At 37.4% G+C, this 16,011-nt stretch overlaps 1 protein-coding gene across 4 annotated transcripts in view; it reads right to left on the minus strand.

Annotated features, from left to right (window-relative positions):
- SLC4A4 (solute carrier family 4 member 4) overlaps window positions 1-14,567 on the minus strand; it is a 522,314-nt gene extending 507,747 nt beyond the window's left edge. For all 4 annotated transcript variants that reach the window (XM_053703335.1, XM_053703333.1, XM_053703336.1 and 1 more), the window contains exon 1: window positions 14,112-14,567. In XM_053703335.1, coding sequence (XP_053559310.1) covers window positions 14,112-14,134 — 23 coding nt within the window. In that variant the 5' untranslated portion in view covers window positions 14,135-14,567. The remainder of the gene's footprint in view (window positions 1-14,111) is intronic.
- Between the last annotated feature and the right edge of the window lie 1,444 nt (window positions 14,568-16,011).

Here is a 16,011-nt window from a genome sequence, read left to right on the forward strand (position 1 = left end):
CAAGTCAAATCTCATGAGATCACAGTAAAAGTTCATGACCTCAGCACTGCTGATGCTGATTGGCTGCTGTTCATTTCTTCATTTTTTTTAATTTTTTTACCTGCAGCTGGGAGCAGTTGAGTATAACTTTTTACACAGAACTTACTCTGCTGAGCTGAGGAGATTGTGAGGTAAAATATCTTCCTTTTAAAATATGCTCAGGTGATATTTTCCTGTCAGCTTTTTACAGTTATACTGCATCAGTTTCAAGTGATTTAGCCTATGAGTATTATGTCCCTTTAATGCTGAAAGTTCCTTTATTTGTCTGCAGCGTAAGCCACGCTGTGCGCCACAGGCCGCCCACGGGAAAACGCTATTTTTCAGTGAGGTGATCTTAGCCAATAGCGAGCTAGCTATCTGGCATAATGCCAGCTGGCCCTCACGGTTATTGGATAAGAGGTGGAAACGTCACCGCATTGAAAAAATAGCGTTCTGCTACAGGTGGCCTGAGGCGCGCGGCATACGCTTCAGGCAAATAAAGTAACTTTCGGCATGAAGTATTTTATACTTCATGGCTGAAAGTCCCCTTTATTTGTTGCACCGTTAAATCCTAGTGTTTCACAAACGCTAGTATTTACAACTTTAGGGTCAGTTTAAATCACATGCTTTATCTCAGTGATTTTCAACCTAAAAAACAAGCAAAATTTTTAAAAATGTCACACTGTTGTCAGTCTGCCGTGGCACACCTGAGGATCTCTCACGGCACACTAGTGTGCCACGGCACACTGGTTGAAAAACACTGCTCTATCTGAATCATAAATGTTTCATTTTAACTTCCAAGTCTCTTTATGCTCTTTGCATAACTTGATTCCCAATCCCCTGATAACAAAAATAGGTGACATTTCTTAGACCACACCACAGATACTCGCTTTTCTTGTTTTTCCCAAACACTGTGTGAACTTTCTAGGAACCCTCCACATGCCAGTCTCAGTGAAATCAAATCAGAAATAAAGTGTCTTTTTACAATCTTCTCTTTGACTCCTAGAGGCAAATCTAAATAAGGCAGGATTTACAAACCATTCATGGGGACAAGTTTACAGCAGAGGTATCGTGTATTCCTTAGAGACAGAAGTACAGAGGCACCATATGCGTTTCACTGTAACTGATATGGAGTCTTTTTATTTCCATCCAGCCCATAGTCACAGTTTTAACCAGAAGCACCTGCTGTCCCCTGTGTTGGAGATATGAGCAATCCTAGCAAGCTACACTAACTGTAATATACATTATTCCTTGCAGGATGGGATGTCCTGTAATGTAGAAACTCTCACAAAACTACAGGTCATAATAGGCGATTGTTACTGTATTAATGAAATATGTTCCATTTGTTCTGTAGAGAACATAGTAACCCTGCGACTAATGGAAACACAATTGCATTTGGCCCTATTGTCTTAACACTATGAGTTTTTCCAGTACAGAATTTTGCATATAGGCAATAATAATAAATATTAGTAATAGAACTGTGCCCCCCAAACAAAACAACTCTAGAAGTGAAATCTAATATATAGAATACAATGCTGCAAGGAATATCCCGCAAGCAAAACCTAGACCTGGTTAATATTGAGTATATAGAATGTATCTATTAAAGAAAAACATTCTAAAAATAGAACAATAAGTACCTTTATTAGTACTAATGTCCTCTGCAAACAAAGGGATTAGACAATAGCTAAAGTCCCTGTTGAGAGTAAGTAGCTCCTCAGAAGTACTTGGCTGGTTATTGACTGCTACATGCGTATGCCATTTCTAATTGGCTAATTACTTATACTTCTCGGAAACTGTATTCTGTTGTAGCTCCAAGCATGACTGTAGCTATGTATTTAACCCCACTTTGTTTGTCTCTATTTCCTCTATTAAGCATATATTCTATAAATGAACTAACCTTTCTGTAAAGTTCTTAAATAGTAAAAAAAAATTTAAAGTGAAGGTCAACTTCAGGCAACTGCCCATCGGCATTGGATAGACTTTGCAAAATTAATCAAATTTGTTATATTTCAGTATTTTTTTAAATATGTTTACCTTTTGAGCTCTCCGATGATAAGCGCAGCTCTCCCACCCAGCATTTTGTCAAATTGATTGACAGATGAAGATTCTTAAAAAAACAAATCCTTGTTTCCCCCACGAACCGTGACGTTTATGCAAAGGGTCTAAACTCCCCAGGGGGGAAACAAGGATTCGTTCTTTTAAGAATCGTCATCTGTCAATCAATTTGACAAAATGCCGGGCGGGAATGCTGCACTTATCTTCGGAGGGCTCAAAAGGTAATTTTTTTTTTTTAAATAATGAAATATAACATATTTGATTAATTAAACCCACCCTCATTTTACAAAGTCTATCCAATGCCGTGGGGCAGTTGCGTGAAGTTGACCTTCACTTTAAATATGTGTAACATGGTCTGAAATGTGTCTTGTGATAGGGAATAGCCACGATTTCACAGGGAAAATGTAACTAGCCAATCCAATCTTGTACATTTATTATAAAGAATTACTGAGCAATTGACTAGATTTACAGTGTTTTTCAATTCCAGTCCTAGGGGAAATCTAACAGGCCAGATTTTTAGGATTACCTTGAGTGAGGACAGTTAATAACCATGGTTACTTATCAGCTGATTACTTCACCTGTGCTCTAGTTCAGCTATTCTTGAAAAAAAATCTATCCTGTTATTGTTACCTGGGGACTGGAATTGAGAAACACTAGACTAGAAGAATATTTAAAGTAACATTAAAGTCAAAATTAAACTATCATGGTTCAGATAGAGCATGCAAATTTAAGAGACTTTGAAATTTACTTATTTTATCAAGTTTACTTTGTTCTTTTGGTATCCTTTGTTGAAAAGGCATACCAAGTTAGGTTCAAATTACTGGGACATTACTGGGAACTAGCTAGTGGCTACACACACATATTCATCTTGTTATTTGCTCACTATATGTTTTCAGATAGGTCCTAGTAATGCATTATTGGAGTTTAAGTATGTGTTTAACCCCTCTGCAGGCACCAGCAAAATAATAAAATGCTCTAACAGATCACAGTATTTTCTTTTTGCATTTTTATGTCCCTGATTGGCTCACTGGTTATTTTCTGCTGATAAGCTGCAAGTGGGATTTTACCTATGTGTTTAACCCATTTGCAGGGCTTAATTATATAGCTAGATAGGGTCAGTAATGCAAAAACCCCACGCTCTAACCAATGTGCAGTATTACCAAAGCACTTCAATATGTTGCTTCTATATAAAAAAATGTATAATATAATAGAAGTCAGGTACAAAAAGGAACATAGAGCAAGTTACATATTGTGGCCCCTAAGTTCGGCACAATCTGACTACTTTTGCTAGTTATCAAATGACTAACAGGTACGCTCGGCACTTTTCCGGCCCAGCGTACCTGGTTTTCAATCCGCCGCCCTGGAGGCGGCGGATCCCATAGGAATCAATGGGAGTCTGACCATAGCGAAAGTTCATGTTCGCTGCTGCCCGACATCCCATTGATTCCTATGGGAAACGTCTGCACCTAACACCCTAACATGTACCCCGAGTCTAAACACCCCTAATCTGCCCCCCCCTACACCGCCGCAACTAAATAAATGTATTACCCCCTAAACCGCCGCTCCCGGAGCCCACCGCCACTCTAATAAACTTATTAACCTCTAAACCGCCGCTCCCGGACCCCGCCACAACCTAAATTAAACTTATTAACCCCTAATCTGCCCCCCCTACACCGTTGCCGCCTATAATAAATTTATTAACCCCTATCCTGCCCCCCCTATACCGCCGCCATCTATATTAAACTAAATAACCCCTAAACCTAAGTATAACCCTAACCCTAACACCCCCCTAACTTAAATATTATTTTAATAAATCTAAATAAAATTACTATTATTAACTAAATTAATCCTATTTAAAACGAAATACTTAGCTATAAAATAAACCCTAATATAGCTACAATATAACTAATAATTATATTGGAGCTATTTTAGGATTTATTTTTATTTTACAGGCAAATTTCAATTTATTTTAACTAGGCACAATAGCTATTAAATAGTTATTAACTATTTAATAGCTACCTAGTTAAAATAAAGACACATTTACCTGTAAAATAAAAACTAACCTAAGTTACAAGTACACCTACACTATCCTTAACTAAATTATTCCTATTTAAAACTAAATACTTACCTGTAAAATAAACCCTAAGATAGCTACAATGTAATTAATAATTACATTGTAGCTATTTTAGGATTTATATTTATTTTACAGGTAACTTTGTATTTATTTTAACTAGGTAGAATAGTTATTAAATAGTTATTAACTATTTAATAACTACCTAGCTAAAAGAAATCCAAAATTACCTGTAAAATAAATCCTAACCTAAGTTACAATTAAACCTAACACTACACTATCATTAAATAAATTATTCTTATTTAAAACTAAATACTTACCTGTAAAATAAACCCTAAGATAGCTACAATGTAATTAATAATTACATTGTAGCTATTTTAGGATTTATATTTATTTTACAGGTAACTTTGTATTTATTTTAACTAGGTAGAATAGTTATTAAATAGTTATTAACTATTTAATAACTACCTAGCTAAAAGAAATACAAAATTACCTGTAAAATAAATCCTAACCTAAGTTACAATTAAACCTAACACTACACTATCATTAAATAAATTAAATGAATTATCTACAAATACCTACAATTAAATACAATTAAATAAACTAACTAAAGTACAAAAAATAAAAAAAACTAAGTTACAAAAAAATAGAAAAATATTACAAGATTGTTAAGGTAATTACACCTAATCTAAGCCCCCTAATAAAATAACAAAGCCCCCAAAAATAAAAAAAATGCCCTACCCTAATCTAAATTACAAAAGTTAACAGCTCTATTACCATCCCTTAAAAGGGCCTTTTGCGGGGCATGCCCCAAAGAAATCAGCTCTTTTGCCTGTAAAAAAAAACACAATACCACCCCCCAACATTACAACCCACCACCCACATACCCCTACTCTAACCCAAACCCCCCCTTAAATAAACCTAACACTACCCCCCTGAAGATCATCCTACCTTTAGCCGTCTTCAGCCAGCCGACCACCGATGGAACAGAAGAGGACATCCGCAGCGGTCGAAGTCTTCATCCAAGGGGCGCTGAAGATGTCTTCCATCCGATAGAAGTCTTCATCCAGGCGGCGTCTTCAATCTTCATCCATCCAGAGCAGAACCATCTTCAAAGCAGCCGACGCGGAGCCATCTTCATCCACCGATGCCTACTCGCCAAATGAATATTCATTTAAGTGACGTTATCCAAGATGGCGTCCCTCGAATTCCGATTGGCTGATAGGATTCTATCAGCCAATCGGAATAAAGGTAGGAAAAATCTGATTGGCTGATCCAATCAGCCAATCATATTCAAGTTCAAGCCGATTGGCTGATCCAATCAGCCAATCAGATTGAGCTCACATTCTATTGGCTGTTCCAATCAGCCAATAGAATGCGAGCTCAATTTGATTGGTTGATTGGATCAGCCAATCAGATTTTTCCTACCTTAATTCCGATTGGCTGATATAATCCTATCAGCCAATCGGAATTCGAGGGACGCCATCTTGGATGACGTCACTTAAAGGAATATTCATTCGGCGAGTAGGCGTCGGTGGATGAAGATGGCTCCACGTCGGCTGCTTTGAAGATGGCTCTGCTCCGCTCCAGATGGATGAAGATTGAAGACGCCGCCTGGATGAAGACTTCTATCGGATGGAAGACCTCTTCAGCGCCCCTTGGATGAAGACTTCGACCGCTGCGGATGTCCTCTTCTGTTCCATCGGTGGTCGGCTGGTTGAAGACGGCTAAAGGTAGGATGATCTTCAGGGGGGTAGTGTTAGGTTTATTTAAGGGGGGTTTGGGTTAGAGTAGGGGTATGTGGGTGGTGGGTTATAATGTTGGGGGCTGGTATTGTGTTTTTTTTTACAGGCAAAAGAGCTGATTTCTTTGGGGCATGCCCCGCAAAAGGCCCTTTTAAGGGATGGTAATAGAGCTGTTAACTTTTGTAATTTAGATTAGGGTAGGGCATTTTTTTTATTTTTGGGGGCTTTGTTATTTTATTAGGGGGCTTAGATTAGGTGTAATTAGCTTAAAAATCTTGTAATATTTTTCTATTTTTTTGTAACTTATTTTTTTTTATTTGTTGTACTTTAGTTAGTTTATTTAATTGTATTTAATTGTAGGTATTTGTAGATAATTAATTTAATTTATTTAATGATAGCGTAGTGTTAGGTTTAATTGTAACTTAGGTTAGGATTTATTTTACAGGTAATTTTGTATTTCTTTTAGCTAGGTAGTTATTAAATAGTTAATAACTATTTAATAACTATTCTACCTAGTTAAAATAAATACAAAGTTACCTGTAAAATAAATATAAATCCTAAAATAGTTACAATGTAATTATTAATTACATTGTAGCTATCTTAGGGTTTATTTTACAGGTAAGTATTTAGTTTTAAATAGGAATAATTTATTTAATGATAGTGTAGTGTTAGGTGTAATTGTAACTTAGGTTAGCTTTTATTTTACAGGTAAATTTATCTTTATTTTAACTAGGTAGCTGTTAAATAGTTAATAACTATTTAATAGCTATTGTGCCTAGTTAAAATAAATTGAAATTTGCCTGTAAAATAAAAATAAATCCTAAAATAGCTCCAATATAATTATTAGTTATATTGTAGCTATATTAGGGTTTATTTTATAGGTAAGTATTTAGTTTTAAATAGGATTAATTTAGTTAATAATAGTAATTTTATTTAGATTTATTTAATTAATATTTAAGTTAGGGGGTTTTTAGGGTTAGACAGGTTTAGGGGTTAATAATTTTATTATAGGTTGCGGCGGTATAGGGGGGGCAGGATAGGGGTTAATAAATTTATTATAGGTGGCGACGGTGTAGGGGGGGGCAGATTAGGGGTTAATACTTTTAATATAGGTTGCGGCGGGGTCTGGGAGCGGCAGCTAAGGGGTTAAACAATTTATTTAGTTGCGGCGGGGTACGGGATCGGCAGGATAGGGGTTAATACATTTATTATAGGTGGCGGCGGTATAGGGGGGGCAGGATAGGGGTTAATAGGTATTATGTAGGTGACGGCGGGGTCCGGGAGTGGCGGTTTAGGGGTTAATCAGTTTATTAGAATGTCGGTGGGCTCCGGGAGCGGCGGTTTAGGGGTTAATACATTTATTATAGTTGCGGCGGGGTCTAGGAGCGACGGTTTAGGGGTTAATAACTTTATTTAGTTGCGGGGGGCTCCGGGGGCGCCGGTATAGGGGGTAGAACAGTGTAGTATAGTGTGAGTGCTTGTGACAGGGGTATCAATAAAGCTGGGGAAAAAGCCGAAGAGCAGAGAGATTGATGAGTGATAACTATCACAGTCCGCTGCTTATCGCCCCGTACTTGGTGCGCAGCTTTTTGACAGCTTTTTTGATAACTTTGGCGAGTGTATTCAGGTCCACGGCGGCGATGGTAGGCGAGCTTAGGCGGGCGTATTGGGCTGGCGAAGGCAGGTAAGTAGACACGTTGATAACTAGAGGCATGTGTCTCATTCTTCCAACAACCAGACAAAGTCATAAACTACTAACCCTGGTTTAAAGTCAAAGAAAAAATAAAGGGGGAGGGAGCAAATTCAACAGAACAAAGACTCTAACGTGTTACTAACTTCCCTCATGCAGAAAACCCATAATAACAACATAAATTACAATGAAATATGTGAAAATAAGCAGCTGTCTGTTTCCTGGCTATTATTTTAGAAAACCTAATAGACACTTAGGGACCAATTCATCAAGCTCGTATGGAGCTTGATGCAGCTGTTTCCGCGGCTCGCGGGAAACAGGAGTTAAGAAGCAGCGGACATCAATCCGCCTGATTGAATACGATCGGGTGGATTGACACCCCCTGCTAGCGGCCAATTGGTCGCGAATCTGCAAGGGGCGGCATTGCACAAGCAGTTCACCAGAACTGCTTGTGCAATGTTAAATGCCGACAGCGTATGATAAATCTACCCCATACAGTCACAAAGTCAAAGGGCCATAATAGTTCAAAAATAACGTTCATCATATTAGTTAGATTGGTCCTGTACTAATTTGTGTTTAACTCCAGCGATTAACTTTGCTGATTGGATGATTTGGATCAGCAATGATTTCCGCTAGAGGCCAGCAGTGCTCTGTGGGACCCAAGCAGTACTTCTACTGTATATTTAACCCTTGGCAAGGGGTTAAACAAACAGTAGTGCAGGGTTGCTCTAACAAATTAAAGCTTGTCATTTTCCAGCTATTATGATACTAGTAGAAGTGAACACAGTGACCCTTCACTAACCTTAAAGAATTTTTCACAGATCTATGGGAATCAAATTGTCTTTATGTTTGATTACTGGTTATATTATCTGCAACCTCTATTTAGTTATTTTTGTATTTTGTCTACAAATTCACGGATGCAAAGAAGTAACAACCAAAGCAGACAGCAGTTTAAAGGGGCAGTAAAGCCAAAATTAATCTTAAAGGGACAGTCTACTCCAGAATTATTATTGTTTAAAAAGATAGATAATCCCTTTATTACCCACTCCCCAGTTTTGCATAAGCAACACAGTTATATTAATACACTTTTAACCTCTATGATTACCTTGTATCTAAGCCTCTGCAAAAGGCCCCCTTATTTAATTTGTTTTTACATACATGCATTTTAGCCAATCAGGAGTGAGCAAAATGTTATCTATATGGCACACATGAACTAACACTGTCTAGCTGTGAAAAACTGTCAAAATGCACTGAAATAAGAGGTGGCCTTCGAGGGCTTACAAATTAGCATATGAACCTAGCTAGGTTTAGCTTTCCACAAAGAATGCAAAGAGAACAAAGCAAATTTGAGGCTAAAAATAAATTGGAAAGTTGTTTAAAACGGCATGCCCTATCTGAATAATGAAAGTTTAATTTTGACTAGACTGTTCCTTTAAGAGGAGTGGACAGAATATACCATTTTAAACAACTTTCCATTTTGCTCCTATTATCAATTTTGTTTAGTTCTCTTGCTATCTTTTGTTGAAGAATCCTAGGTGAGCTCAATCATGTGCAAGCGTCTTTGGACATCTGGCAGAAGTGTTTACAACATTGTTCATACCAATGTTATACATAGTTGCCAAACAATACTAAAGACACGTGCACGCTCCTAAGCACCTATTAGCATACCTAATTTATTCTTCAAAAAAGAAGAAATTGGAAAGATTAAAATGGCATGCACTGTCTGATTCACAAACATTTAATTTTGACTTTGCTGTCAAAATTATTTATGAAGCATAATTATTTTTACACTGCTTGGGAGTATACATAGTAAGATTTTATTTATGAACTGTCTTTCAAACTTTTTAGCAGATAAGCAGGGAGCAGTTTTTATTATTGTCTTAATCTCAATGTTATTAGAGTGACCCTTGAGTTCTCATGTGTTTGCTACAGACCATGAATATCCAGAAGCACAAGTGACTGAAACACTCCTGTACCTGTCTATGCAAGCATTTCTTCTACTTAAAAAAATGTTATTGCTTAAAAAGACATATAATCCCTTTATTACCCATTCCCCAGTTTTGCATAACCAACACTGTTATATCACTACACTTTTTACCACTGTGATTACCTTGTATCTAAGCCTCTGCAGATTTCCCCCTTATCTCAGTGCTTTTGACAGGCTTGCATTTTAGCCAATCAGTGCTGACTCATAAATAACTCCATGGGAGTGAGCACAATGAACTGTGAAAATCTGTCAAAAAGAGGCTGCCTTAAACGGCTTACAAATCAGTTTATGAGCCTACCTAGGTTTAGCTTTCAACAAATAATACATAGAAAACAAAGCAAATTTGATTATAAAAGTACATTGCAAAGTTGTTTAAAATGACATGTCCTATCTGAATCATGAAAGTTTTAATTTCAACTTGACTGCCTCTTGTACTTCATGTTGTATACCATCCAATATGAGCTGTCTTTTGTACAGTTAATTTACATTAAATGGTAATTTTATTTTATATATATATACACACAGAGAAGCACACTCACAGGAATGAACAACTGGCTCAATACCATTGTTAGCCTGTTCTATGGAGATTTACCACCTGGGTGCAGCTTCTTTTAGCCCAGTAATGCTTTTCACAGAGTAGAACTTTCCTGTAGTATATCAGTCTGATCCCGCCAATTACGGTCAGTCCAGCGCCCAAAATACCAGGCAATTCCTCTCTGAATAAGGAACACAGCAACCCCAGACGATCGTTTCAACCTTCTTTGGGCCTCGTCAGTGAGGTGTAGCCATATTCCTCTAAGCACACTGAGCAAGGAGTCCACATCTGGTTTCCCCTTTTTCCCATAGGGAGACTAAATAGATACAGAGAAGCACGTGGACTCCTTGCTCAGTGTGCTTAGAGGAATATGGCTACACCTCACTGACGAGGCCCTATGAAGGCCGAAACGATAGTCTGGGGTTGCTGTGCTCCTTGTTCAGAGAGGAATTGCCTGGTATTTCGGCGCTGGACTGAGCATTATTGGCGCGATCATACTGATATACTACAGGAAAGTTCTTCTCTGTGAAAAGCATTACTGGGCTAAAAGAAGCTGCACCCAGGTGGTAAATCGCCATATATACACAGTATATATATATATTATTTTTTGTCATTTTGACATAAATACTATGCATATATAAGCAACATTGGAAAAGAAAGAAAAAAACTTTTATGTAGCCCTGGGACAAACCATTTTTTTTTTTTTTATTATCTTTTCTTTTGCAAGTTAATGGCCCATACACATAAGCACATGAAGTAACCAAGCAGTCACTGTGTTACAGGATGCACTCCAGCCTCTCTAGAACAGTAGGAAAATCACACTTTACAGAGGCAACTGACAATAAAACTGATTAAAATAAAGTATATTGCAAAGGTTATTTACTAAGCACAATTAAAAATGTTATGGGGAATAAAATTTTGAGTTTAATGGCCCTTTAAGATCTGTAGAGTCTTACTAATCTACTTATTACTAAGAAGTCAGATTTATTTTAGGAACCATGCACAAGTTTTGAAGCCAGTTTTTCATGTAAAGATTAATTATGGGTTGCACTGCCTTTTAGTTGGCAAAGGTGTGCAAAGCAGAGGACTTTAAGGCCAAACCTTTAGTTTATAATATATAATATATAATAATGCAGAAAATTTTAATTTCTCTAGGAAAAATCCACTAAGTCTTATTACTAACCACTTTTTTATATTAAACTTTTGCATTTTGCAACACTGTATTTTCACATGGCATATGATGTTGTTTGCAGGTATTTTGTAATATCTCCACTCTTTTGACTGGATGTGACCTGTGAACAATCTTGGAATGCTGAACCATAATCTCGCTTTTTATGTGGTTTCTGTGTACACACAATGCAATCTTTTATTGCACAGAAGTAACATATTTCCCCTGCACATGATCTGTGAACTCACTTCTCTTGAAGCACATGGTCATTCAATACACAGGGTCTGTGACATGCACTTTTATCTCAGTTATCAGCAGCTCCTTATAGACTCTAACCAATACTGTAACAGTATGATGAGAACTTTTATATATTTAATGAAAATATGATGTTTGGAAAGCTAACACAATTCATGCTGCACCAGAGAATATTGCACACAACTTAGGGCAACTGTCAAGCATACATACAATTTAGTAAAAGTCTCTTTTGCACACATGATCTGTTTCTTATTTTACATGTGTCATATACTACAGGCCACTTAGGAGCAGTCTCTGTACTTGACTTCAGCACTCATGTTCCATTTCTTTTAAGGCAATCTATTTAAAGGGACATGAAACCCAAAAATGTTCTCTCATGATTCAGATAGAGACTACAATTTGAAACAACTTTCTAATTTACTTCTATTATCTAATTTGTTTCATTGTCTTTTTATGTATTGTTGAAGGAGCAGCAATGCACTACTGGTTTCTAACTGAACGAATGGGAGAGCCAATGACAATCGGTGTATATATGCAGCCACCAGTCAGCAGAGAGAACCTAGGTTCTTTGCTGCTCCTGAGCTTACCTAGATAAATCTTTCAGCAAAGGATAACAAGAGAAGGAAGCAAATTAAATAATAGAAGTAAATTGGAAAGTTGTTTAAAAATATATAATCTATCTGAATCATGAAAGAAACATTTTGGGTTTCATGTCCCTTTAAGCACTTGAGGTCATTGCTTATGTACTATAATGTACACACCACACAGGAGCAATCTCATTCTGTACTGCTCACAACTCTTGTGCTTTGTAACTTACGAGTGGTCTCCTTCTGCACTTTTTTTTTTTACATTTTGTATTAAATGCTACTTTGGAACAGTTCCCACATTTGATTTCAGCATCCATGCATTAAATGCCGCTTAAAGGGACATTCCATTCAAAAGGTAAATGTACATAGATGAATAACATCTTTAAATAGAAATATATTCACAATATACATGTATTGACCAAAAACAAATGCTTCTAGCAAAAGTTACCACTGTTTTAGTGTTAGCATTTGTCTCTGCACGTGCATGTGAAGCATAGAAAAATATTCTCAGTGCACCAGCATTTAAATACTCCAGCTGCTCAGAGCACCAGTGGGGCTTGTATCATGTCAGCAATTAACAAATTGAGTCATTACCAGATGATACTAGCACCTTAAGCTCTCTGAGCAAGTGTTGTGTTTAAAATGCTGGTGCATAGTGCATACTTAAATACACTTTTGAAACAGCTATAGCTTTTATTAAAAGCATTTTTGCTAATTAAAATGTTACTATTCAAAAGTGAAATACACCACTGAATTCAGTACTTGTGCACTGGCTTTCACCTAGGAGCAGTCTTTGCATTTCATCCCTTCACTCGTGTACTTTTTATCACTCAGCAGTATCTTTAGCTTGGTCTCAAACTAAATGTCACATAAAGGGATAAATATGATGTCAAAACTGAAATGTGCATATGTGTATTTCAATTTTAAATAGAAGCATTTTTTTCAATATACTTCATATAGTAAAAATGCTTCTAGTCAAAGTTACTTTTTTTTCCAACTCCATATGCACATATGCTGTGAGGGCCGTTCACGAGTATTCAAACAATACACCTTCTCAGAGAGTTAGAAGTAGCTTGTATGACATGAATTGTCTTCACATGCAGGATGCACACTAACACCAGCTTTCTGAGCTTCAATACAGCATATGTGCATATGCTGCTGGAAAATCAGTAATAACTTTTACTAGAAGCACGTTTGCTAATGGAAGTGTATTGCAAAAATGTTTCTATTTAAAAATAAAAAATACACTCATGCACATTTCAATTGTGACTTTCTATTTCTTTATGAAGAGTAGCACATTTCAGCAAGTTGGCTAGCAAATTCTACCATCTATAAATCACTTGACATACACATTATTAAAACAGAATTTGCCAACCAGCAAGAGAGTATAGGGCCACCCTTTTATACAGACAACCATTCCCTGTATGCCTTGTCCTGCCCATGATCATTAGCAGCTGTATACTATTTCACTAATGACCATATCAGCACTGTATATCAGAGGTCACACTGTACATCTATCTCATATCCGTGAGGGGCAGTCTCAGTTTGAACATTATCTCAGCAATCAAGTATTGCCTGCTATTAAAAACCAATCCCAATCTGCGAATGGCCCCAGCATGATACTGAGCCAGTCTCGCCCTGTACATGATCTTTTAAACAGCAACTCGGGCAGCAAGTGCCTATGCCAGGGTGGCTGTGTGCCCATTACCCATTCGTGTGCAAAGACAACCCGGTAACAATTCGTGCATCCTGAACTACCAACCACTCCATCTCCGTGACCTATAAACCTCTAGACTGAGGCAGAAGGCTGCAAACTAAGCACTGTTGCTATTCAAAGCTCTCTTTGGCAAAGGGTTAATGTCTCCGTATGTTACACTTCCTCGCTTACACCACAGTCACATCTGTCACACACCAACCCTAAAACACTTCTCTATTTCAGTAAATAAAAAAAGTTAACTGACTGAGTACACTTTTCATAGTAGTGCTAAATAAGTGCTTACCTCAGGCTGGTATTTGGCTCCATGATGAACACAATAAAGTCACCACCAGGATCCTACAGATTACTTGCTCTTTTCACATACACGTTGCTCCAGTAATAGATAAAAAAAAATAGCAATAGTTCGAACTATTCATATACAGTATTTGCTGTGTAGCTTATTCTCCAAAAACTGGTGCTGTTTATAAAATAAAAAAATAATAAAAAAAAAGCCAAGAAACAAAGCCAGACCACCTGCTCTCTACATGACAGTAAGAGGAGCCCCCTTCACCTCTTATGTTTCCTGTTACAACTTCCCTGCCTGCTGCTGTCAATGAACTGTGGCTACAAATACTGAGAAGAAGGATAAATTGGATCTTTGGAGTGTTGGGTAAGGGGTGGAACAGTTTCACTGAAGGATGAAAGCATGAGGGTGGAAAAGAAGTTGAGCCCAGGGAAGCAGCAGCTGAGAGCTGTACTATTGACACTCCTATGGGTTTATATTTAAAGAGTGGCATGGGCCCACCTCCCTGCCTTGCTGAACCGTCCTCTGAGGGAGTGGCTTGGCAGAGGCTTGAACAAAAAGAAATATTATACATAGTTTATGGAGTGCATTGCAGTTCACTTTCATTCTCTCTCTGTTGATGCAATTCTCAAGGTTTTTCCCCTTATTCTTCTTTAATTAGTATCACAACTCCGCTCGCTTTTATAACGTTACCTGCCTCTCACATGTCTGTTTGCATGGCATGGTCATATCAGAGAGCTACCGCTAAAGGGTGCACGTTTCTAGTTAGTTACCGGAATTTATTTAGTTTTGTTGTTTTCTTTCTCCTCCCTCCTGCAGGCTAATGTTATTAAGCGTGAATTATTTAGTGAGGGTGCTGGGATGCTTGGAGGGGGGTGGCGAGAAAGTCAGTTAATCTAGTGGCCTGTGCATGCCATGAGCTATAATGGCCCTGTTTATAAGGTCGTGCTGTGGGATAACTGTGCTAGCTAAAGCGCAGGTGTAAGCTTGCAGTATACAGGTTGTTCACTTGATGTAAAAGGCAAAGAAAATATTCATATTACCTCCTAACTACAAGGGACCAGCAGTTTTAAATAAAATGTGTTTGTCCAACATTTTGAATGAAAAGGGTTGTGTGAAATGTATTTGGAATCCTCCTGAAACACAACAAATACTGTTTTTTGTATACTATACAATTAAACATTGGCAGAATATCTTGCAGTTGTATTGGTAGAAGCCAAACTTTGAGACATAAAAAAGGAAAAAGTTGTTTTGTTCTTTGCCACAGGAAACTAATACCAAATAATTCTAATAGTTTTTAAAATACTAGACGCCAGCTAAGAAAAATTCCATTAATGTATCACTTAAAAGCACTTGTCTTGTTTGTTGATGGAGTACACTGTAAATGCGTGTTACTGCATGACCAGCCTGAGGTGATTGTGGTGGCACTGAGAAAAGAGGATACATTATCCATTTGTGACTCAGTTACCATTGTCACAATGAAGGACATCAAATCCTCTTCACCAAACCATCTGTGGGGAGGAATTTTACTTCAAAGAAGCAGAGTCAGTGATAATTTGCATCTTTTGAGTTTATTGCTCTTATTCTTATACTTTAATCTCTATGTCAGACAGGGGGTATAAACTTGTCTGCAGTTTAATTTAATATAGTGACAATACTTTCTATTCTAAGACTTTTCAATTTATGCCTATTATCAAGTGTACCTTGTTCTTTTAGTATCCTTTGTTAAAAAGCATATCTAAGTAGTCTCAAGAGCAGCAACACACTACTGTCAGCTAGCTGGGGATTGGTGAGTATGCACCTATACTTCTTGTAATTGGCTCACCCACTGCGCTCAGCTAGTTACTAGTAGTGTATTGCTGCTTTGAAGCTGTAGTGTATTCCTGCTTTGCAGGGGTTA

This window comes from Bombina bombina, chromosome 2 (assembly GCF_027579735.1).
Source record: "Bombina bombina isolate aBomBom1 chromosome 2, aBomBom1.pri, whole genome shotgun sequence".
In the NCBI taxonomy this organism is placed as follows: domain Eukaryota; kingdom Metazoa; phylum Chordata; class Amphibia; order Anura; family Bombinatoridae; genus Bombina; species Bombina bombina.